The 18,916-nt window shown below is 32.9% G+C and overlaps 1 protein-coding gene across 1 annotated transcript; it reads right to left on the reverse strand.

The window, feature by feature from the left end:
- Positions 1-2,894: 2,894 nt before the first annotated feature.
- On the reverse strand, positions 2,895-17,739 carry LOC113227011 (UDP-galactose transporter senju). Its single transcript, XM_026459867.1, has 4 exons — positions 17,548-17,739; positions 10,015-10,138; positions 8,122-8,305; positions 2,895-3,894 (listed from the first exon to the last, which is right to left on the reverse strand). Exons 1-4 carry the CDS (start codon positions 17,627-17,629, stop codon positions 3,256-3,258), a joined length of 1,029 nt encoding a protein of 342 aa, XP_026315652.1. The 5' UTR covers positions 17,630-17,739; the 3' UTR covers positions 2,895-3,255.
- Positions 17,740-18,916: the final 1,177 nt, after the last annotated feature.

The raw sequence follows: 18,916 nt of genomic DNA on the forward strand, positions 1-18,916 counted from the left end.
AATTGAATTCCTAACTTTTACATTATTGAACTAAAATAACAATACTTAACAAAAAAGACAAATAATTTAATATGTTTAACTGTAGGGTAGGTTGGTGTAAGATGGCGCGGGCAATAAGTTGGCGCATTAGTGATTGACTGATTCTGGAATGAGGTTCGCGTCTAATATCAGTCGTAGTTTGATGAGTTTTGATGCCAATAAGTTTTCGCAAAAAAATATTCAATTTGGATACAAAACGCTGATTGCAGGTAAGTTCAAAGATTTTAACTACTTTTGACCTAATTTTATCGTAATATCAAATTATTGGCATTCAAAATATTTCCAGATATTCAGTGTTTCGTCTTGATTATTGATCAAAAAAGTCTTTCACATTGGCTTAAAAACGAAAAAATCCGAATTTTTATAAGAGATGGTGTTAGTATATGAATTTCTTTACTTTTTGGAGATTTTATTTTATTCAATTGCAGAATGTAAAGGCGTGAAAAGAAGAGTGATAATCAATCATGGACACCTTCCTCGACCAAGGAAATAGTAAAATATCTGTGACAAAATCTTTAGGAATGCCAGAATCCACGTTGAGAAAGCTTTTGCAAAAAATGTAACCAACACTCAAAATACCTAAAAAAACGATAAGATAAGTAAAACAAAGACGGTTTGGACATGTGCTGGGTGTTAAGAAATATACAAGGAATTTATCGGAGAACACTAGACTGAATGCTCTGTTTGTCTGGAATGGTGCCACGTGAAGTGCACAGGATATCTTAGATTTGGTTGTATTTAAATGTGTCATATGCTTTCAATAATTGATATATAAATGACAATGTATAAGTTGCACCACCTTATCAACTTTGCTGCGCCATCTTACCCGCAGGGTTGTGTAAAAGTGCGCAATTCTTATTTTTTAATTTTTGGTTTACATTCACCTAATCATATAAGTTGAGATATTTTTATAATTACGTTTTTATTATCAATTAGTCAAAGCTCAAAAGATTGTGATACTGTTCCTTTTAATTTTTTTATGGCTAGTAGTTTTAAAAGTGCGCCATCTTACACCAACCTACCCTATATAAGATCATTGCTTTAATCTATTAAGTTCATAACAATGGAGATTGACAAAAAATAATGCTAAATTTTAATGTCGATTTAGTTTGGTATGTACGTAAATAATTATTATTTATTTTTATGGCGATTAAAGCCATTACATCAGACTGATTAGACTTTGAATTTTTTAATAATTTAGCATTTAGACTTTCATTCAAAGAGTTACCAAGTTTGCCAGTTAATTAAAAAATAAGGTACAAGAAGGCAAACTGCATCTATTATTGCATGAAATGATTATACATACATATATTGTTAACGTTTTAGTAGTAGATTATCTTTTAGAATAAGAGATTACAAAATAATAGCGTTTATTAACACAGGCGAATTTTCTGCTTATTTAAGAGATATGCTACTATCGGGCAGACGAGTATATGCCAACTTAAAAAAATCAAAACAGTTATTTTTATTTAATTTTGCATTTATATATACATTATGCATATGAATTCCGTGAAATTCATAACACGATTTTATCAGACTTGGACGCGATATTATCAGACAAGTTTGATGGGTAATACCGCGTTACCCCAATGTTTGGTGTTTTGCTAACAATTGACTTTTGTATTAGATTATGAAGATTTTGCTGTGTTGTAGTGTATTGGGCTGCACCCCACTGCAAACAAATTTCCTACTTATGATTATAAATTTAGTGTTGCCCCATTCGTTACTTCCTGTTAATTGAGATTCTAAGCGAAGATAGCCGCATCCGTAAGCATTTGTATTTCGACTATCGATATCACCCACTCTGTTCTGCGTAGTATGACACGATAGAATATAACCACAGCGTGGTTACAGTATAGCCAAATTTTACTAAGTAAAAAAATACTGACCGTAAAATCAATGTGTAAATACATATACATACTAGGTCCTGTCCGCTATTGACACTCCGGGTCAAGCAGTAGAACACTGCCATATTTGTGCCAGCACCTACTGCAAAAGAGCAGAAGGATAAGCGGTTTTTCAAATAACATATTAAGTCAAACTTTAGCGACACCGAACACTGTATCAGTAGCCATAAGGCTACAAATTCTCTATTAATTAGGCATTTACTTACTTTTACGTAGGTACAATCAATCAGTCATATCATAAGAATCAGCACCAGTCTAAATAAACCTGTAAGTTATTCTAAATCACCTCATTTTTATCGAAAATAACTTTAGTGTTATTTATTTTTTAATTTTTGGGAATGACATCGGTTATGAAAGACAAGATGTACTCAATACGCGAAAACAGTGAACTAACCAAAAAGTGACTATTAATTATATTACTTTATAATACTGGGGTAATATGACAATATGGCAAATGTAACGTTTCTATGTTACATTGCAAGTTAATACAAAAATTAATTCATCTATCACCGAACTTCATTTATAACCAATGGTCGAAATAGGACGTGCCAAATGAGTAGATAAATGTATACGTATAGATATATATAGATACACAGAGTGACACAGTGTGGTTAAAACTACCAAATATTAATTAATAAGTTGTTTAAATTCATAACTTTTAAATTAATAAAATTTAATTAAATTCGTATATACATAATATATATACATATATAACATATATGTATGTATATATATATATATATATACATATATATTATATTATGATATATTATACATAATATATGTATTATTAACATACATATATTATGTATATATTATGTATATATATATATATACATAATATATGTAAATAATAATAACTATATATAATAATAATAATAATAAATAATATTAGCATTAGTTTAAAGTAAGCTTTTGTTTGTAGCTAAAAAAACTTTATTTTGGTGAAAGGTTAATTAACTACTACATTTCTTTACATAGTGCTCCCAGTATTACTTTTAAATACAACTTCCCCTTTCTAAGTGAGGAATTTTATCTTACTATGCAGTAAAGCTATTTCCGGAAATCCGGAATTCGAAAATTTGAACATTTATCTACTCATTTCAAACACGCGACTGATGTTCCGAGTATTGTTTATAACCCTTCATGCGTTAACATTCGAAACGTGTAGAACCATACAAAATTGTACCAGAATAGTATAAAGCACTCTGTATAAACAAACGATGTTTTAAACGAGGTTTTTGCTTTAGTGTTCTGAACCAAAATTGGTAGAACGGAACATTTTATATCCTACAATAAATAATTCAAACTAATCCTCGGTTACTATTTCTAAAAGCGGTTTCTTGTCTTTATCTACAGTACCATTAGAATTTGCGTTATTTACTGGACTTTTAAAATACATGGCTACTGCGATACTCACTAGGCAAATAGATACTACTGTGTACCACGTAATGGCGATATGAAATATAATGTAACACGCTACAGCTGTTATCACTAGTTCTAACGCGCTGGCGTAAGTTTTTAAAATTGAATTTAAATTCTTTAAAAAGAAGCTCGTAACTATGCCAACTACAGCACTATTTATTGTAATAAGTAAAACAAAAATGTCGCCAAGTGATTGAAAATCCTGCAACATATTTTGCACTTCCCCTTTGCAAAGTAGAATAAAGAAGTTGCATAGCACTGAATCTAAATACATGAACACGTTATGCAGGAATATGTCTACGTTTGAGCCTTTTGTTTTGAGTAAATATTCGTTATATGTGCCCGCTAGACAAGAACAGAAGTTTTGAAAATTAATTGATAAGAAGTAAAAGTTGAATATTTGTGACCAGATATCCGAGCTGTGCGATATATTCGCGGTGTCGAAGTTCTTTATGATGCAACCAATCGTGAGAATGCCCAGTGATATCCATTGGAAAAGTGAAAGGTTCTTCTTGAACAAACACTGGAAAAAAAAGAAATTTAATGTGATAAATATAAATATGCAGTTCATTCATTGTCTTGTATGGAATAATAACTTATTTTGAATGAAATAATAATTTACTAAAAAAGATTTCTGACAGGTGGCGCTACGGCAAAAAAGTCGTTAAAAAACCAAAACAAAAGGTAAAAGATCTGCAACAAACGCACAGAGAAACGCGTTAGAAATTACTGGGAAATATTAACATCAAAAAATGGGGATTTTTTGTTTTATTTACTCAAAATAGTAAATAAAATTGAGCGATCAGCGTCGAATTGTCTAGACGCCTAGGCGCCTGCACGTTGCGCCGCGCGACGACAGACCTGCGCTAACGCATCGCGCGTTAGTTTAATACTTTGTAAATACATGAACTCCCGCGCTGACTCCGCCTACTGCCCCCTATTTGCTATAGCAACAAGAACGTCAATATTGTACACAATTTTTCGGAAAGCTTTGAGACGTCATAACTTATTTATTTGTTAAGTGTTTGAAAAAAAAACAAAACTGAATACGTGTTTTTTATTACCATTATACAGTATGCTCCTTAAAAATGGCCAGTGGTTTTTATATCACTCTGTATATATCGCAGCCAAATTGTGTAGTTACTAACTACACAATAACACTAACTACTACTTAGTTCCATCACAAAACGAATAGGTGCACTACAAAAGAGCATTGTTTTGTAAAGCGGTTACACTGACTTTGCCGGAATATCTTTGCGAAATTTTCAACAAAACGGTAGCTTGCGTTAAGACAGATATTACAGGGATTAGACGTATCCGATAAAATTTTTGGGTGACCGTGGTTAGAAATGAAAAACGCTTAGATAACTATGTAATAAATGTAACCCAGCCTTTTGAAATGTAAGAGTTAAATGAGATAGGCATGCGTTCAACTCTCAGTAGGTTCAGTTTGGAACCCGACATTTTCTAAATTGGTGCTTGTCTGGGTGTTCTGGGCAGTGCCCTGAAGTTAAGTTCGTTCCTCTGGTAGTCGTAGTACAGTTTTCCAACTTGAGACTAGGTAATTGGTGTGGTAATCGGACACACTATTATACATTATTAATATTTATTTATGAAATAATAATGACTGGTAAGTCAAAGAAAGATGGCGACATCCCGTGTATTTTGTGACCCAGTGTTTTTGACGACGTGCATTATGGAGACCTGTCAATACTTGTGATTCATTATGAAAGCATCAAAAAAGCGAATTGAGTACAGCCTGTAGAAGCTAGGGTTATAAAGTTGATATAGGTTATGTTTATAACATTGTCTTGTATTTCGCTTCAGATGTAAGTTCGTAGTAGCAGAAAACAACAAGTTTTTCAGTTTATTCCCAAAAATAATAAAGTACTTCCCGAATATTCCCAAATCTGCCATATTTAATATAACGTATGTTCTGCAGCAATGAAAATGAATAAAAATTAAATATGCCCAAATGGTAGAACTCTGCCACAAATGGTTCACTGTTCTCAATATCAATGTGACATTGACATTGGCAAGAGGTCTCTTGTCAAAACGTTCCTTTGCAACTTTCGTTATCTCTCATTTAAATATTGTCTAAATATTTTTGTCACATTGTTTTATTTTTTGCTTTATGTCATTACTGTTTAATTGATTATTTAATTAGGTATTTTATAGCTTTAATGTTTTATGTGTGTACTATAACATAACCAATACTTCAGGTAGGTAAACATTCAACCATGTTTAAAACGAAACGTACGTACAAAAACGTTACCTAAGCTATGGTCGTACTGAATCAATTGCGTTGTGTTCTTGCATCTATTCTAAAATACAATGTTTTACAATTTCTTTACACCCGACTTCTAAAAATATATAAAAATATATTGATAAACTAAAACGCAAAATTATACTAGCAAAGTCCATGAACTGCTCTTCGTCGTTATTGGGGCAGCTTTCGCCATCTTTCTTTATTTGAGGTTTACATTGATACACCCAGTTGATCACAAATGTTAACATATTTTTGTTACAGCGCAGTGCTACTAATGGTAATGTATGGAACTAAAACGAACATAACTGGTCGCCTAACGCTGCTATCAGACAGACTGTTAACACTTTCAACTGCTTACAGACGGGACTTCAACTGCATGCAGTCGTGTGATGTCGACGCATGGCTTGGATCTACCTATACTACACGTTTTTGGTTGTCGTTTTTGGCTTCGATTACACCCCCGGTGCCGTAACCATAATAAGAGAAGTAATAACATCATCTGTGCCCCCATTTCAGCATTAACTTTTACAATGAGCTCCTGCGCTAGGCGCGGTGCGGCTACTTTGTGTACTCAGTTTCGGCAGTAATTTGTAAAAATATCGACTGACTGCGCGCTTGCAGTTGTCTGATAACAGTCTAAATAATAAATCGATGATGCATTGATCAGAAGCATTAGAATACACGAGCAGCTATTAAAAAGCGATAGCTCTATTTTGTAAAGCGGCTAGGCGTTATAAAAATCAAAAGTGTTGTATAATTCGGCTGCGACATAATACAGTACTGAACAAACTTATAAAAACAAATGTTTGTACTATTTATGAGTCCCAAATTTCACCTTACATTAAGGTAATTAGCTAGTTAATTAGAGAGTTTATTTTACAGTTAACTGTTTTAAAAGAAAATCGTGTACATGTTTATTTGTAACATTTGTCAATATGTGATTAGTGTAACTAAAAGGATTGTTACGTGTACTGCAGTTAATAGCCGAAAATTCAATAGCACAACGAAATTGCATGGTTTAATTGGTTGGCTATCACCAATAACAAGTAACGTAATTGAAGCGAGCCAGGAAATATTTGTGTTATATGACTGTTCATGTTGCGTTGCGAACGGAAAATAACATGTTGAAAAATTATAAACCTTGCTTATTTTATTTATTAAAATGTTGAGAGTACGTTCTCCACATGGGCACGCGTTTCTGTGTTGTTATATCAAATGAAATGGGGAGGAAAATGCCTGAGAATACCCACACGTTTAAGAAAGTATATTAAGATTCCGGTTGATATTCAAAATTTGGCATGTACGAGGTTTAAAACTATAGTGAAACAAAAACTTTACAATAGGTACAGCTTATGGGCACGTGACTAGAGATGGGGTTTTTACCCGATAAATATCCGTCAAAGGATAAATATCCGTTGTTACTGAGTATTTATCCTAAAACATGAATGTGTTTTTTATAATAAAATTCATTGGAATTAATTTTTATTAAATAATTATGTACGATTACTTCTCATTTTGACATTGTTTTAAGTAACAATACTGTTTTAGTCTTAGAGCATATAGGACGTGAGGCGCTATTAGTGTCAAGTGCAATATTGAGTTGTGTCACTATGGCCTCATACAAACAAAAATCGACAACACTAGCTTATTTTTACAAATACACAGATAAAACACACATTCATGTCATGTCCGTACACAGAATAGGCCTATAAACATAAATCGATTTTCATGAATATACTAGACGGAAAGTTATCGACGTGACGATATCGACATGTATATTACGTACTGGTTAATCACGTATCTTTATGCAATTTTATGAGTAGTGTAACAGTGGTATTGTTTTACTTGTATTTGCCAGAGGAGATTGCCCATTGACTTACAAATGGATGACAATAAATACAATCCAAAGTCTAATCCAAAAACCGCGAAAAAATGTCCGGAGTTTTTCCGGCTTTTCCCGGTCAGCGTTGGAGAAAATGACAAGGATGGCCGGAGTTAACCTATACAAACGTAGTGACATGCATAGAAATATAAAAAATAACTAAAACATTTAATTTAAATCGTAAAGTCATTGCAGTATTGCTTAATGTTGTTTGCAACAAATTAAAGGCCCAAAAATTATCTTTCACACGGAGCTCTACGGCTACTAAAAGTATGTAACTGTTATGGACAGGCGTGCAGCTTACCATCAGGCGCACGAATTGTTCGTCCCGTCACTCAATATATTAAAAAAGAAATATAATTTTTTTCATTCATTTCGTAGAGGAATCCCGTGTTCAATATAGGGACAGATAGAAATGGAGTATTATAATGGGATTGTTACTTAAGTTTGAGTATGTATGTACATATATTATGACTTTATGCTAAGAGTTTAACTAAGATGCCACATTTTAAACATCCACGATTCAACGGTGAGGTTTATGGCAATCTTATCGGTTTTACTTACATAATACAATGTTAACATTTGTAATGAATATGTACCTGGAATATTAGCGCAGTGAGTACTACCCGGAATTGCAATAAAATGTAGTATGACGTTGGGTCGTAGTGCGACAAGTTGATGAACGCCAAGTTGTTGTAGAAACAGTATAGTAGCGACGGGATGAAGTATAGTAGCAGTAGCTGGTAATTTTTGACTAGCGCTTTGAACAGATGCGGTTTTTGCCTGTAATAAAAAGTTCATGTCATAAATAAATATCAATCACGTAAATTAAGGTTGAAATACGAACAGCGACTAGAGTTCAACACTGAGAAAAATTATATAAAAATCTCTAAATAATTCTTCTTCAAAACTTAATGAAATGTTTGCTACATTAAATAATAATAAATAAATAAATATTAGACAACATCCCATACGTTGTTCTAACTCCAATGTAAGTAGCTAAAGCACTTGTGTGATGGAAATTGGAAACAACGACGATACCACAAACACCCAGACCCGATAATATAGAAAAGTTAGTATGTACGCTGACCCGGCCGGGGATCGAACCCGGGATCTCAGAGATGGCGACAACATGAAAACCGGTGTGCAAGCCACTCGACCACCGAGGTCGTCAACAGGTTGCTTTTGTTATTAATTTAAATTTTATAATTACGTTTGTTTGGAAGTCATAGAAATTATGAATTTCAAACTCTTACGTTTTACAATAGTGGTTCGTTTAATATCCTCAATATATCTTGTTTTCTACTGTGATAATAATTTCAAACGTACAGTGGTATTTGGTTAATTTTCAGCTTAGTTTTCTCTATTTAATTGCAATCGGCAATTTTTAGTATTTAAGAGTTCGAGTATCTTATCGTGAAATATTAAATATTTCAGTATACTACACTCGAACATTAAGTAATACTTCATGATAATATTCTACAATATTTAGATAACAAAAGTTGCCATAGATTATGCAGAGAAAACTAACCTAAAAATTACCAACTTACAGTGTTTTAAATTCACTAAAGAAACGGTGACCTTTTAGTCTCTAAGAACTATGTAATAGGGCAAAGTACATTATGAATTGTGAGTTCTACTCTAAAACATTTAGAGGTTTCCATTGCTAGAGTCCATTGGCATCTGCTGTTTCGTGCATTTTGTTCGCGTTGTAATATAGGTACGTTAACTGTTGGTTAAAACTTAAAACGTTAACCACGGAGAGCCACATAAAGCCGAATAAAGATAAAGCGAAGTAAGATTAACCCAGGATTTAACATTAGGATACACTGTCTAACCTTAGTAACTAGAAGTAAGTACGAACTTGCCGCAGTATCAAGGAAAAATAGTCTGACTGAGGTTCTTTCCATAACCTAGTGTAACTTAATTAGTGTGCAGTGCGTGGAGGAAAGGGGAGTCAAATGGAAGGCGAGGTGCATGGGAGAGTAGGGAGTAAAGTAAATAGCTCTGGCATTGGATTTACCCTCCAACTAGCTATTAGGTGTATACAATATTCATTTGGAGTAGTAAGGTACTCACAAGGTATTTACTTTATTGGCTCTTGTTTTCGAATTAATTCTGTTTTGCTTCGACGGTACTCTACTGAAATATGACAATTTAATCAAAATACAAATTCCTTAATTCTTGCCAAAGTATTTTGCACACTACGTTAAAATCAATTTTATAGGAAACGTCTCATAGAATGATACCTAGTTGTGTGTGTGTTGTCCAAATATAGCTTTCGTACAACATAGCGTTTTTTAAGAAAATTTTATGTACTGTCGTAGTTCAAATCGTAGGGTCCGAACCACCGTACTTTGACAATTTTGCCAGATCATCGCGTTAAACAGATATGTTACAATTTTACTATAAATTATAAGTAATGATTAATGAAAGAATGAAATTTAATACAATACGAAGTAATTCCCGTATTGAAGTGTAAAAGTACTTACTGCCTCCTGTAAGAGTATAACGTCGCAGACACAATGAGCTTGAGTAGTTCTGATAAGAACACAACGAGAGTCGTGTTATAGTCATATCCACCATTGTCTGCCTTTGAAGCAGTTACAAATACGCCTGCAGAGAAGATACGAAATAACTAAACTTTTGTTCACCATCAAGTCAGACATTCTGCCAGTCTCTAGTTTTAATTAATTGCGCTTAAATATGATTTGCTTACTTTGATTGCACGCTTTGATTTCAGAGACTTCAATACAAAATATGCAATCTAGGAATGAATTTAAAACAAGCAAATGATGACTAAAGTGGATAGATTATAGGAGCCCCCGCAAACTGTAGACCTTTATAGGCCGATAGTTCAGTTGGGTACTTAATCAGTGTAAGATTCGGTATCGGCCGATAAATAAGTTTGATGAGCTCATCGATTGCCTTCAAACTAATCTGTCAGTGAACTATCAGCCACTGCTTGTCTTCCACGCGCGCGTTTTTGTTGACTGTTTAATTTGCCGATGCGCCCAATCGGTTTCTCTTCTCGTTCTTTTTCATTCGTTGTATAAAAAAAGCAATAATAATATTTCTGGATAAATTAAGTTTCATTACGCAATTCAAGAGCAGCTACTAACCAACAAAAATTTTCGGGAGCAATCGGACGACTCTTTGCTGATCTGCGGCTCTCACCACCAACAATACTGTTTGGTGGGCTCACTGTGTGTGCTAGCAACCCAACCGGATTTAACTATCAGCGGGCGCGGCGTAGAGTGGGCCCAAATTGATAATTCTTGGACATAGGAATAACTTGTGGAGTATCGAGCTAATTTTGTACCTAACCCAACAGCTGATTTAAAAAATGCCGGAAAAAAAAAGTATAAACTTTAGGCTAAATTATTATTTACTCATGGGAACAACTTTAGGAATACAGAGCTGATTTTTTTCACATGATACGTAATAATATTTCTGATAACTTTTATTCTAATGTAATTTCTTGAAAAGCTGATTGTTATAAAGAAAAACATTTTTAGTTATTTTTTGTTTGGAGAAATAAACATTTATCGAGTTCTTAGGTTTTCACGATTGTCACACATAGGAAATGAAACTATTTTTCCGGATTTAAATCGCGTATATTTGTTTTTTCAAACAAACCGACGTTTCGGGCCCTTTACAGGTCCCATGGTCATGGTCAAGCGTGTTTCCTAAATAAACATTTATTTTTTTATCTTGAAATGTACAAAAATGTAATGTGTGTGGTTTATATAGGTCCAATCAGTTTCTATCAAGAAAAAAAAATCCATCTGCAGGCGCTTGCGGCTTTATAAGTAAAAAGTTTTAGATTTGTTATTTATTTTTTAACACAATATACTACTTCTACTTAATTTTCGTGTTATGTTTATAACACTCTCTAAATTACACTAAAATTAATTTTTATTTAGTCGAAGCTCGTGTATTTTGTTAAAAAAGTACATAAAAAGTAGGCAATTTTGTCGCACCTTTACTTACAAGGCCGCAAGTACGTGCAGACGGATTATTTTTTTCTACATAGAAAATGATTGGAACTATACTGCAAGTAACCCACCCACATTACATTTTCGTATATTTTGAGATAAAAAATAAAATGTATATTCCTCCATACAAAAAAATAATAATTGTTTTTTTCTCCGAAACCAACTTTTCAAGAAATTATACAAGAATAAAAGTTGTTATGAATGTTACTCTCTATCACATAAAAAAAATTTGCTCCATACTCCACAAGTTATTCTTATGTCCAAGAATTATCAATTTGGGCCCACTGTGCGGCGGCTAGAAAGTGTGTAGGAAGTTTGCAGGGGCCCTAACCAATTATTATTTATTTATGTATTTAAGCAAGTTATGATAGAATGGCTTTTCCACGTGTATGTGAGTTATCAAGCTTTAATAAATAATATGGTAGTATTACGTTCTCGTTTATAAAATGCAAAAAATGACAATACGTGGTTTCAATATAATATTCTACGTACTTATAGTTTACCCTGTGCGTACCACGCTCTGTAGCCAATTAATAGGCAATAAATGCAATAAAATAATAATTATCCATAACAAATGGTGGCCTTATCAAATGCACATCGAACTTCTTTAGAAGCATAGGTACTTTTGCGAGCATGCTCCATACGAATGAAGTCCCATTTTTAAAGATACGTAGACACGATCTACGAAATTATTTCTAAGGTCTTGATGTGTTGAATTCCAGTTAAGTAATACATTTGAAAATTACACAGGCTCGAAAATTTTACCGACTTCTTTTTATGCAATTTTTCCAAGATTACATTTCCGAAAAATAAGTATTGTTTATATCAACAAGTTTAATCTACACATGTATATACTATATTATTTAAACGAGGCTCAAACCACGAAATATAAAAATTAAGAGCTGAAAAGTTTTCAAACGTTTGTAAACGATATTATACAAACGTGGTGGTAGTGTTGGCGTTAAAGCGATAAAGAAGGAACAATAATTATGAAATACTAATGCTATGTGTTTAAAATTACGCGCTTGTACGGCCTTGGAAGACTGGCTTCTTAAGTGCAACAAAAGAGTATCCGATTGAGTTTTATAAAACGAACTTTCATACATAGACTAAGCGAAATTGCGAGCTAAGCAAGTTTTTCGGTTGCCAAACAAAAAATATTTTGATACACATTTAAATGTTTTTTTTATTATTATTAGATAATGTCACGCAGAGATTTCCCGTGGAGAATGAGGCGCATAAAATCTCCGCGTGAGATCCTACTGTCAAAGAACCACGGCTCGCTAAATGAAATTAATTAGGATTTTTTTTCGATAATCATATCATAACCTATATACACGAATACAGTAACCTGTGTTATACAGGACTACATAGGAAAAAAATATTATCCTGCTTAAGATTTCTGAATGTTTCTTACTGTTATTGGGGCGTCGTATCTAAATATGAAATCAGTTTTTCTCTATCAGCTAATCCTTGTTTATATACAGTTTGCTTGACCATTAATGGTTTTAATATTTAGATATTGAAAATGTGAATATAAAGAAATCGTTTAGGCGCTGATTATTCATATTCCGCCGTATTGAAAAAAAGGAGCTATTCATTAGCTTCTTTTTTTCAATAACTTTCAGCTAATTGTATGTTAGTTATTATAGTTTTATAAACTAAATTCATAGAAAAATGTTATGTATTATTTTAAGTACGGTGTTTTATAAAATAAAGTTAAAACTCATCATAATCCCATTGTTCCTTGCCCTTCAATATTATATTATCAAATGGCCTTCTTATTTTCATAATCACTGCTGTTATTTACCGGTAACCGTAATATATGTTCCAGGTGATAAACGCCTCTTTATTGAAACTCTTTAAGCAAAATAAACAAAATACATAATCCAATAATAAGGCATCATAACAAAAATTGGACTCTGCCTTAGCGGACACCGACTACATATGTACAAACATAATAAGGAAAAACATGAATGTTCTTATCTTTCACTACTAGGAGTGAATAAATTCTTTCCTTAGCAGTGAAATGACGCTGATAGCAACAAGTGCGAATGGTTTGTGTGTTGTATGAGTGCACCTGGGCAAGAGTGGTACTGATATATAGCAAAAACTTTAAAAAATATCTAATATGCTCTGGTCGACACCAGAATTGTGAAACTCAATCCAAGTACATGTTCTGTTTTAATGTATTATGTATGTTATAAATGTTCTAATTCATGTTACTGATTGAAATCATGGTCAATTTAAAAGTACCTACCTAATAGTCATGCCATATTAAGCAGCATGAGGTTAAATAATGTTAAAGTAAATGTACGTTGTGTCAAAAAACAATCAAGATGGCGGCTGAAGAAAAACTTGCTTCGATCCGACTGAAAATTGGCATGCTCTTTAGGAGTCCTCAATCATAATTTGGGATCAAAAGTTTTTTTTCTAGCTTTTTTAAATTTTTTAAAGAAAATCATACGTGTCGAGGCAGAAGGCCGAGGTCCAGCGGTGGGCGAAGCTCGAAAGGTCCGCACGCCACCGTACATAAGTACTATACGGAGGCTCCATTACGAATTCAACATCCCGCAATTGTTCAAAATGTAAGGCATAGGTACCTTACCGAAGTAATGGAAATTACATACTTAGAGCGTTGTTGTATCTCGACCGTCTCTCTGTTACATTCCTGTTACTTTTTCTTGGAAGCTACGCTAAAGAGAAGTATTTCGGGAAAAACAATGCCAGACAAACACTTCAAATTTCTGGTCACAAATTAGGGAATTTCCTGTACCTACCATGAATACCTGAATAACGATAAATCTGAAGGCAATACCCAGAATACCCAGACCAGAAACAACTTAGAAACTAGACTTGTCGATTTCTAAATTGGCCTAAACATGAATCGAACTCGGAACCTCCTCAAGCGCCCATAGTACTAACTGCTGTGCCACCAAAAAGCATAAGCACTCCCCGTAACTTGAACTCGACCACGCGGCGCAGCACTGTTTCGAAATGCCTTCAGATCGGATATTTTGAGTGAAGCTTAGCAAGGAATATATGTTAATATTCTAAACGTAGGACGAAAACTCCCGTGTGCCAATTTTGTATAGTTTTGGAGAAAACTTAGCTCAAAGTTCTTCGATTTTTATACTTAAAAATTACAAAAATGATTATAACTCAAAAAATAAAAATACTACTAAATATTTAAAAACACGATTTTAACAGGAATTTCAAGCACTATTCCAGTAACTTTGCCGCTTTTCCAAAATACAACCCAAAGTAAATTACTAAAATCGAGAATTTCCTTAAAACGGTTATTTTTTTTTTCTTTGTTATTTCCCGTCAGTAGCACCCAGAAAGTATTAAAATAAATAGTTAACCATGCATACTATTCTCCCAAAAACAAGCTGATGTCAATGCCGTAAGACATTGGAGATATGGGTGTCTAAAGTTTTTTAAATTCAGAACGCCTGAAATTTTGTTGGAAGCAGAATTTTTAGAGATAGTTTGCTATATAATTATTGTTATGTGTTTGAATAATATTACTCTGAAATACGTGTTTATTTATTATGTTTTAAAGTATCCAAACCTAGTTTTAAGCAAATAGCACCTCGCGTTAAATATTCCCTCACCAACTTTCATCGCCTATTTCACCCCTTCTAAGATTTGTTATTGTGACAAAAAGTAGCTTACATCATTCTCCTAGATCCCGTATATCTCTATACCAAAATCATCATCAGGATTGGTTTAGCCGTTTCGGTGTGCAAGCGTGATTGACAGACAGAGAGACAGACAGTCAGAGAGACATATACAGAGTTACTTTCGCATTTATTATTATAGAATATTTATATTGAATTTAAACTTTGTAAGTTCAAGGAATACGATTTTTCAAACAAACACTTTTTTCACAATACTTTCAAACCCTAACTTAACTAATCGCAGCAAACGTTCCCATACAAACTTTAATATCCTATTTCTCCCCTATTTAGGGGTAGTTTAAAATGGTGTTGTGTCAGTTTTTTACCACTTGCATTATAGAATACTTATATTTGGTTAATAATAGGATTACTTCCTTGTTAAGATTTTTAAGCCGAAAATGTAGAGAATTACATTATGTTACTACTAACTAGTACCGATGTCACGATGCTGTCTTGGTACACCATAAGTGATATGGATTTTTGATATTATTTTTGCCAGAACTGAACTGTAAAGATCAAAATAATAACATAGTTAATTTAAACAAATAATAATAATAATTTATCATGCTATCTCTAAAAATTTTGCGTCCAACAAAATTTCAGGCGTTCTGAATTTAAAAAACTTTAGACACCCATATATCCAATGTCTCACGGCACTAACAGCTGCTTTTTTTTGTCAGGATAGTATGCATCTGAACAAAAAAAAAATATAACCGTTTTAAGGAAATTCTCGATTTTCGTAACTTAAGGTTGTATTTTGGAAAAACGGCAAAGTTACTTGAATAGTGCTTGAAATTCCTGTTAAAATCGTGGTTTTAAATATTTAGTGGTATTTTTATTTTTTGAATTATAATCACTTTTGTAATTTCTCAGTATAAAAATCGAAGAACTTTGAACTAAGTTTTCTCCAAAAGTGCGTCCTGCGTTTAGATTAGAATATTAACACGTATTCCTTGCTAAGCAAGCTTCACTCAAAATGTCCAATCTGAAGGCATTTCGAAACACAGTGCGTAGGCAGAACCCGACCCTACCATGAGTGGGGTACAGGGCACGTATTTTATAACAATACCTATGTATATTTAAGTAATTTTAAACTAGCACAATAGGTAAAAATTTAATAATACTAATTTTACTGAATATAATATTTTCCTACATTATAATAATTAACATGTCAAGGACTACGAGGGATGAAGATAAACTAAACAAAAGAATAATCATTGATTATTTCGAGGGGGCCATAACATTTAAAAGAAGAAGAACAAAAGAATGGGACAACCATTAATTGTATGATTTAAATAGCAGAATGATTAAAAGATTTGGTGGAGTACTGTGCATGATAGGCTTAGCCAATTGTAGAAATATTTTTATGTAACCAGTTCTTAGCATTACAAATATTTTTTATTGCTATTAATCAATTCATAAATTTCTTAACATGGGTCATATAATTGGCACGTAAAAAAAAAATAATTTTCTAATTAGCAATACATGGAACACATGCAATAATGTTACATTCTCATCAATGATTTAAATTTAGATCTATGTTTTACATTTAAATTAAGATAAATAGTTGTTTTATATGCTTATGTGTTGATAATATTATCAATATTTGTATAATGTAAAATAATATTTTTTATAACTTAATATTTTCAAATGGTGTACAAGTCTGAGCTAAATTAAAAACAATTATATACACAGCTATGAGCATTAATTTGTGATATCTAAATATAAAAAAGCAAAGACAGAAGCTAGCTAGCGAACCATGGAATCTTCAAAATAAATGAGATTAAATAATTATATTTACAACATTTTTATTCATATTATTAATAAGAATGTTGTCAAGAATAATTTGTAAGCACTATTACTTGCTTTAAGGTAATTCTATGAAGGATTTAACACCGTTATGGCCGTAATTACATGATCATTTCTGTATAATATATTTATAAATAAAACCAAGTGAGCAGTAAATATTTTAAAGGAGAGTCCATAAACTCTTATCAAGCTAAGGGCAGAATAAGTTGCTAGGTACCTCTGATTGTGTAATCTATTCTGGCACTTGAAAACTTATAAATTTTCTATTTAATTTATCATGCAAAATTATGGGATTTGGAAAGTATATAAGTTCATAGACATGTTATCAGTAATATTAGAGTTGTTTTATTCATTATATAGCCTGATAAAACTTTGAAGCTTATTTATTTATACCTACTTGGGTATACTTTATGTAACTGTTGTTTTAAGCGTATATATTTATGTTACATACAAGGTACTGTATACATAAAGAACTGCCCACTTGTGTCGTATTTTCAAAACCAAGTAATTGTAATATGTAGAAACGAATACTTACCCTGAAAGACAAACAGTACTATGTACAATGTAAAAACAATGAAGGATTCTTTATTAGGGAATAAACTGCTCCAGTCTTTCATTTTTTTGATGTGAACACCACCAGTGGTGCCAATCACTATTACTTATTTTTGTACTAAATCTCACAGCACACGTCTAGCAACATTTACAAGAGGAAATTACTCTATGAAATATACCACCATCCTTCACCCGTGTTTCGCCTAAAATGCGCACAAATTAGAAAAATATGAATGACGTGTGGTAGTGGTGTCAAGTGTCATGGTATGACTGGTATGTGACATTGACATCCAAACAATACTTTTAGGTTTAATCCAAATCTTAAAAATAAACAAATATATGAATCCTGTGGTCTTAAGTCTAAGGGTCTTACTAAGCTTCTTGGTCTTATTAAATAACAAAGAGCTAGAAAATACTTACACGAAAAATAAAAATATGGCGATGACTGTGGCTAAATACCTATATTCCTAAGACCTACTTTAAAAAATGGTACCATACATTTTTTTCCATTGAAAGATACTATACTAAACATTGACCTTTAGGTCAATGATAATAAATTATATATCTAATGAGCACTGGCTGTAGAGCCAGTCAGCTTAAAAAATCAGCTTAAAAAATTAGGCAACTAAAAACTTATTAATTAAATAAACTATTTTAAGGTCAAAAATATTAGTTCGTGTCAAAGATTAAGGCTCAACTCACACTGGCGCAGAGTCGAAGCGTCGTCGGCGTAGCGATACGTCACGTTTTTCGCCTATAGCATATTCATCTCTATTTTCCCATTATTAAGGTACAAATTTGAGTTATGCAAATATGGAAACGGGCGTCAACGCGTGTCGACGCTTGGATGCAGTCGAGCGGCTTCGCAGGTCAACGCACGTCACCAAAGAGTAAAGTAAGTATTAAGCGCAGTGAGGCGTCAGACGCCGACCACACTGTGATCCGTGCGCACTAATGTGAGTGTCGTCACGCGACTACGCGTGTCGCCAAGCGTTGTAGTTGAAAAACAGGACGCGACGCGACGCTTCGACTCTGCGCCAGTGTGAGTTGAGCCTAAGTCAAGTATTACATAGAAACTTAGAGAATGAAAAAGATTTGGCTATAGAGCCATTAGCTTAAACAGGTAACAAATAATTAAGAAATTCAATACGTTATAAAATCTGAACTATAAAATTTGTGTAAAATCTTCTACTTGCAAAAAAAAACAAAAAAAATTGTATTACTTTACATATACATTATTACATTACATTACATTATTTATTTAAAATGCATTGGCTTCAGAGCCATCAGCTTAATGGTAGCAAATAACCAAGAAACGCACAACGTAATATACATAAACTAATAATTAATTC

The sequence above is a fragment of the Hyposmocoma kahamanoa genome, unplaced genomic scaffold, assembly GCF_003589595.1.
Source record: "Hyposmocoma kahamanoa isolate Upper Pololo Valley unplaced genomic scaffold, ASM358959v1 202, whole genome shotgun sequence".
In the NCBI taxonomy this organism is placed as follows: domain Eukaryota; kingdom Metazoa; phylum Arthropoda; class Insecta; order Lepidoptera; family Cosmopterigidae; genus Hyposmocoma; species Hyposmocoma kahamanoa.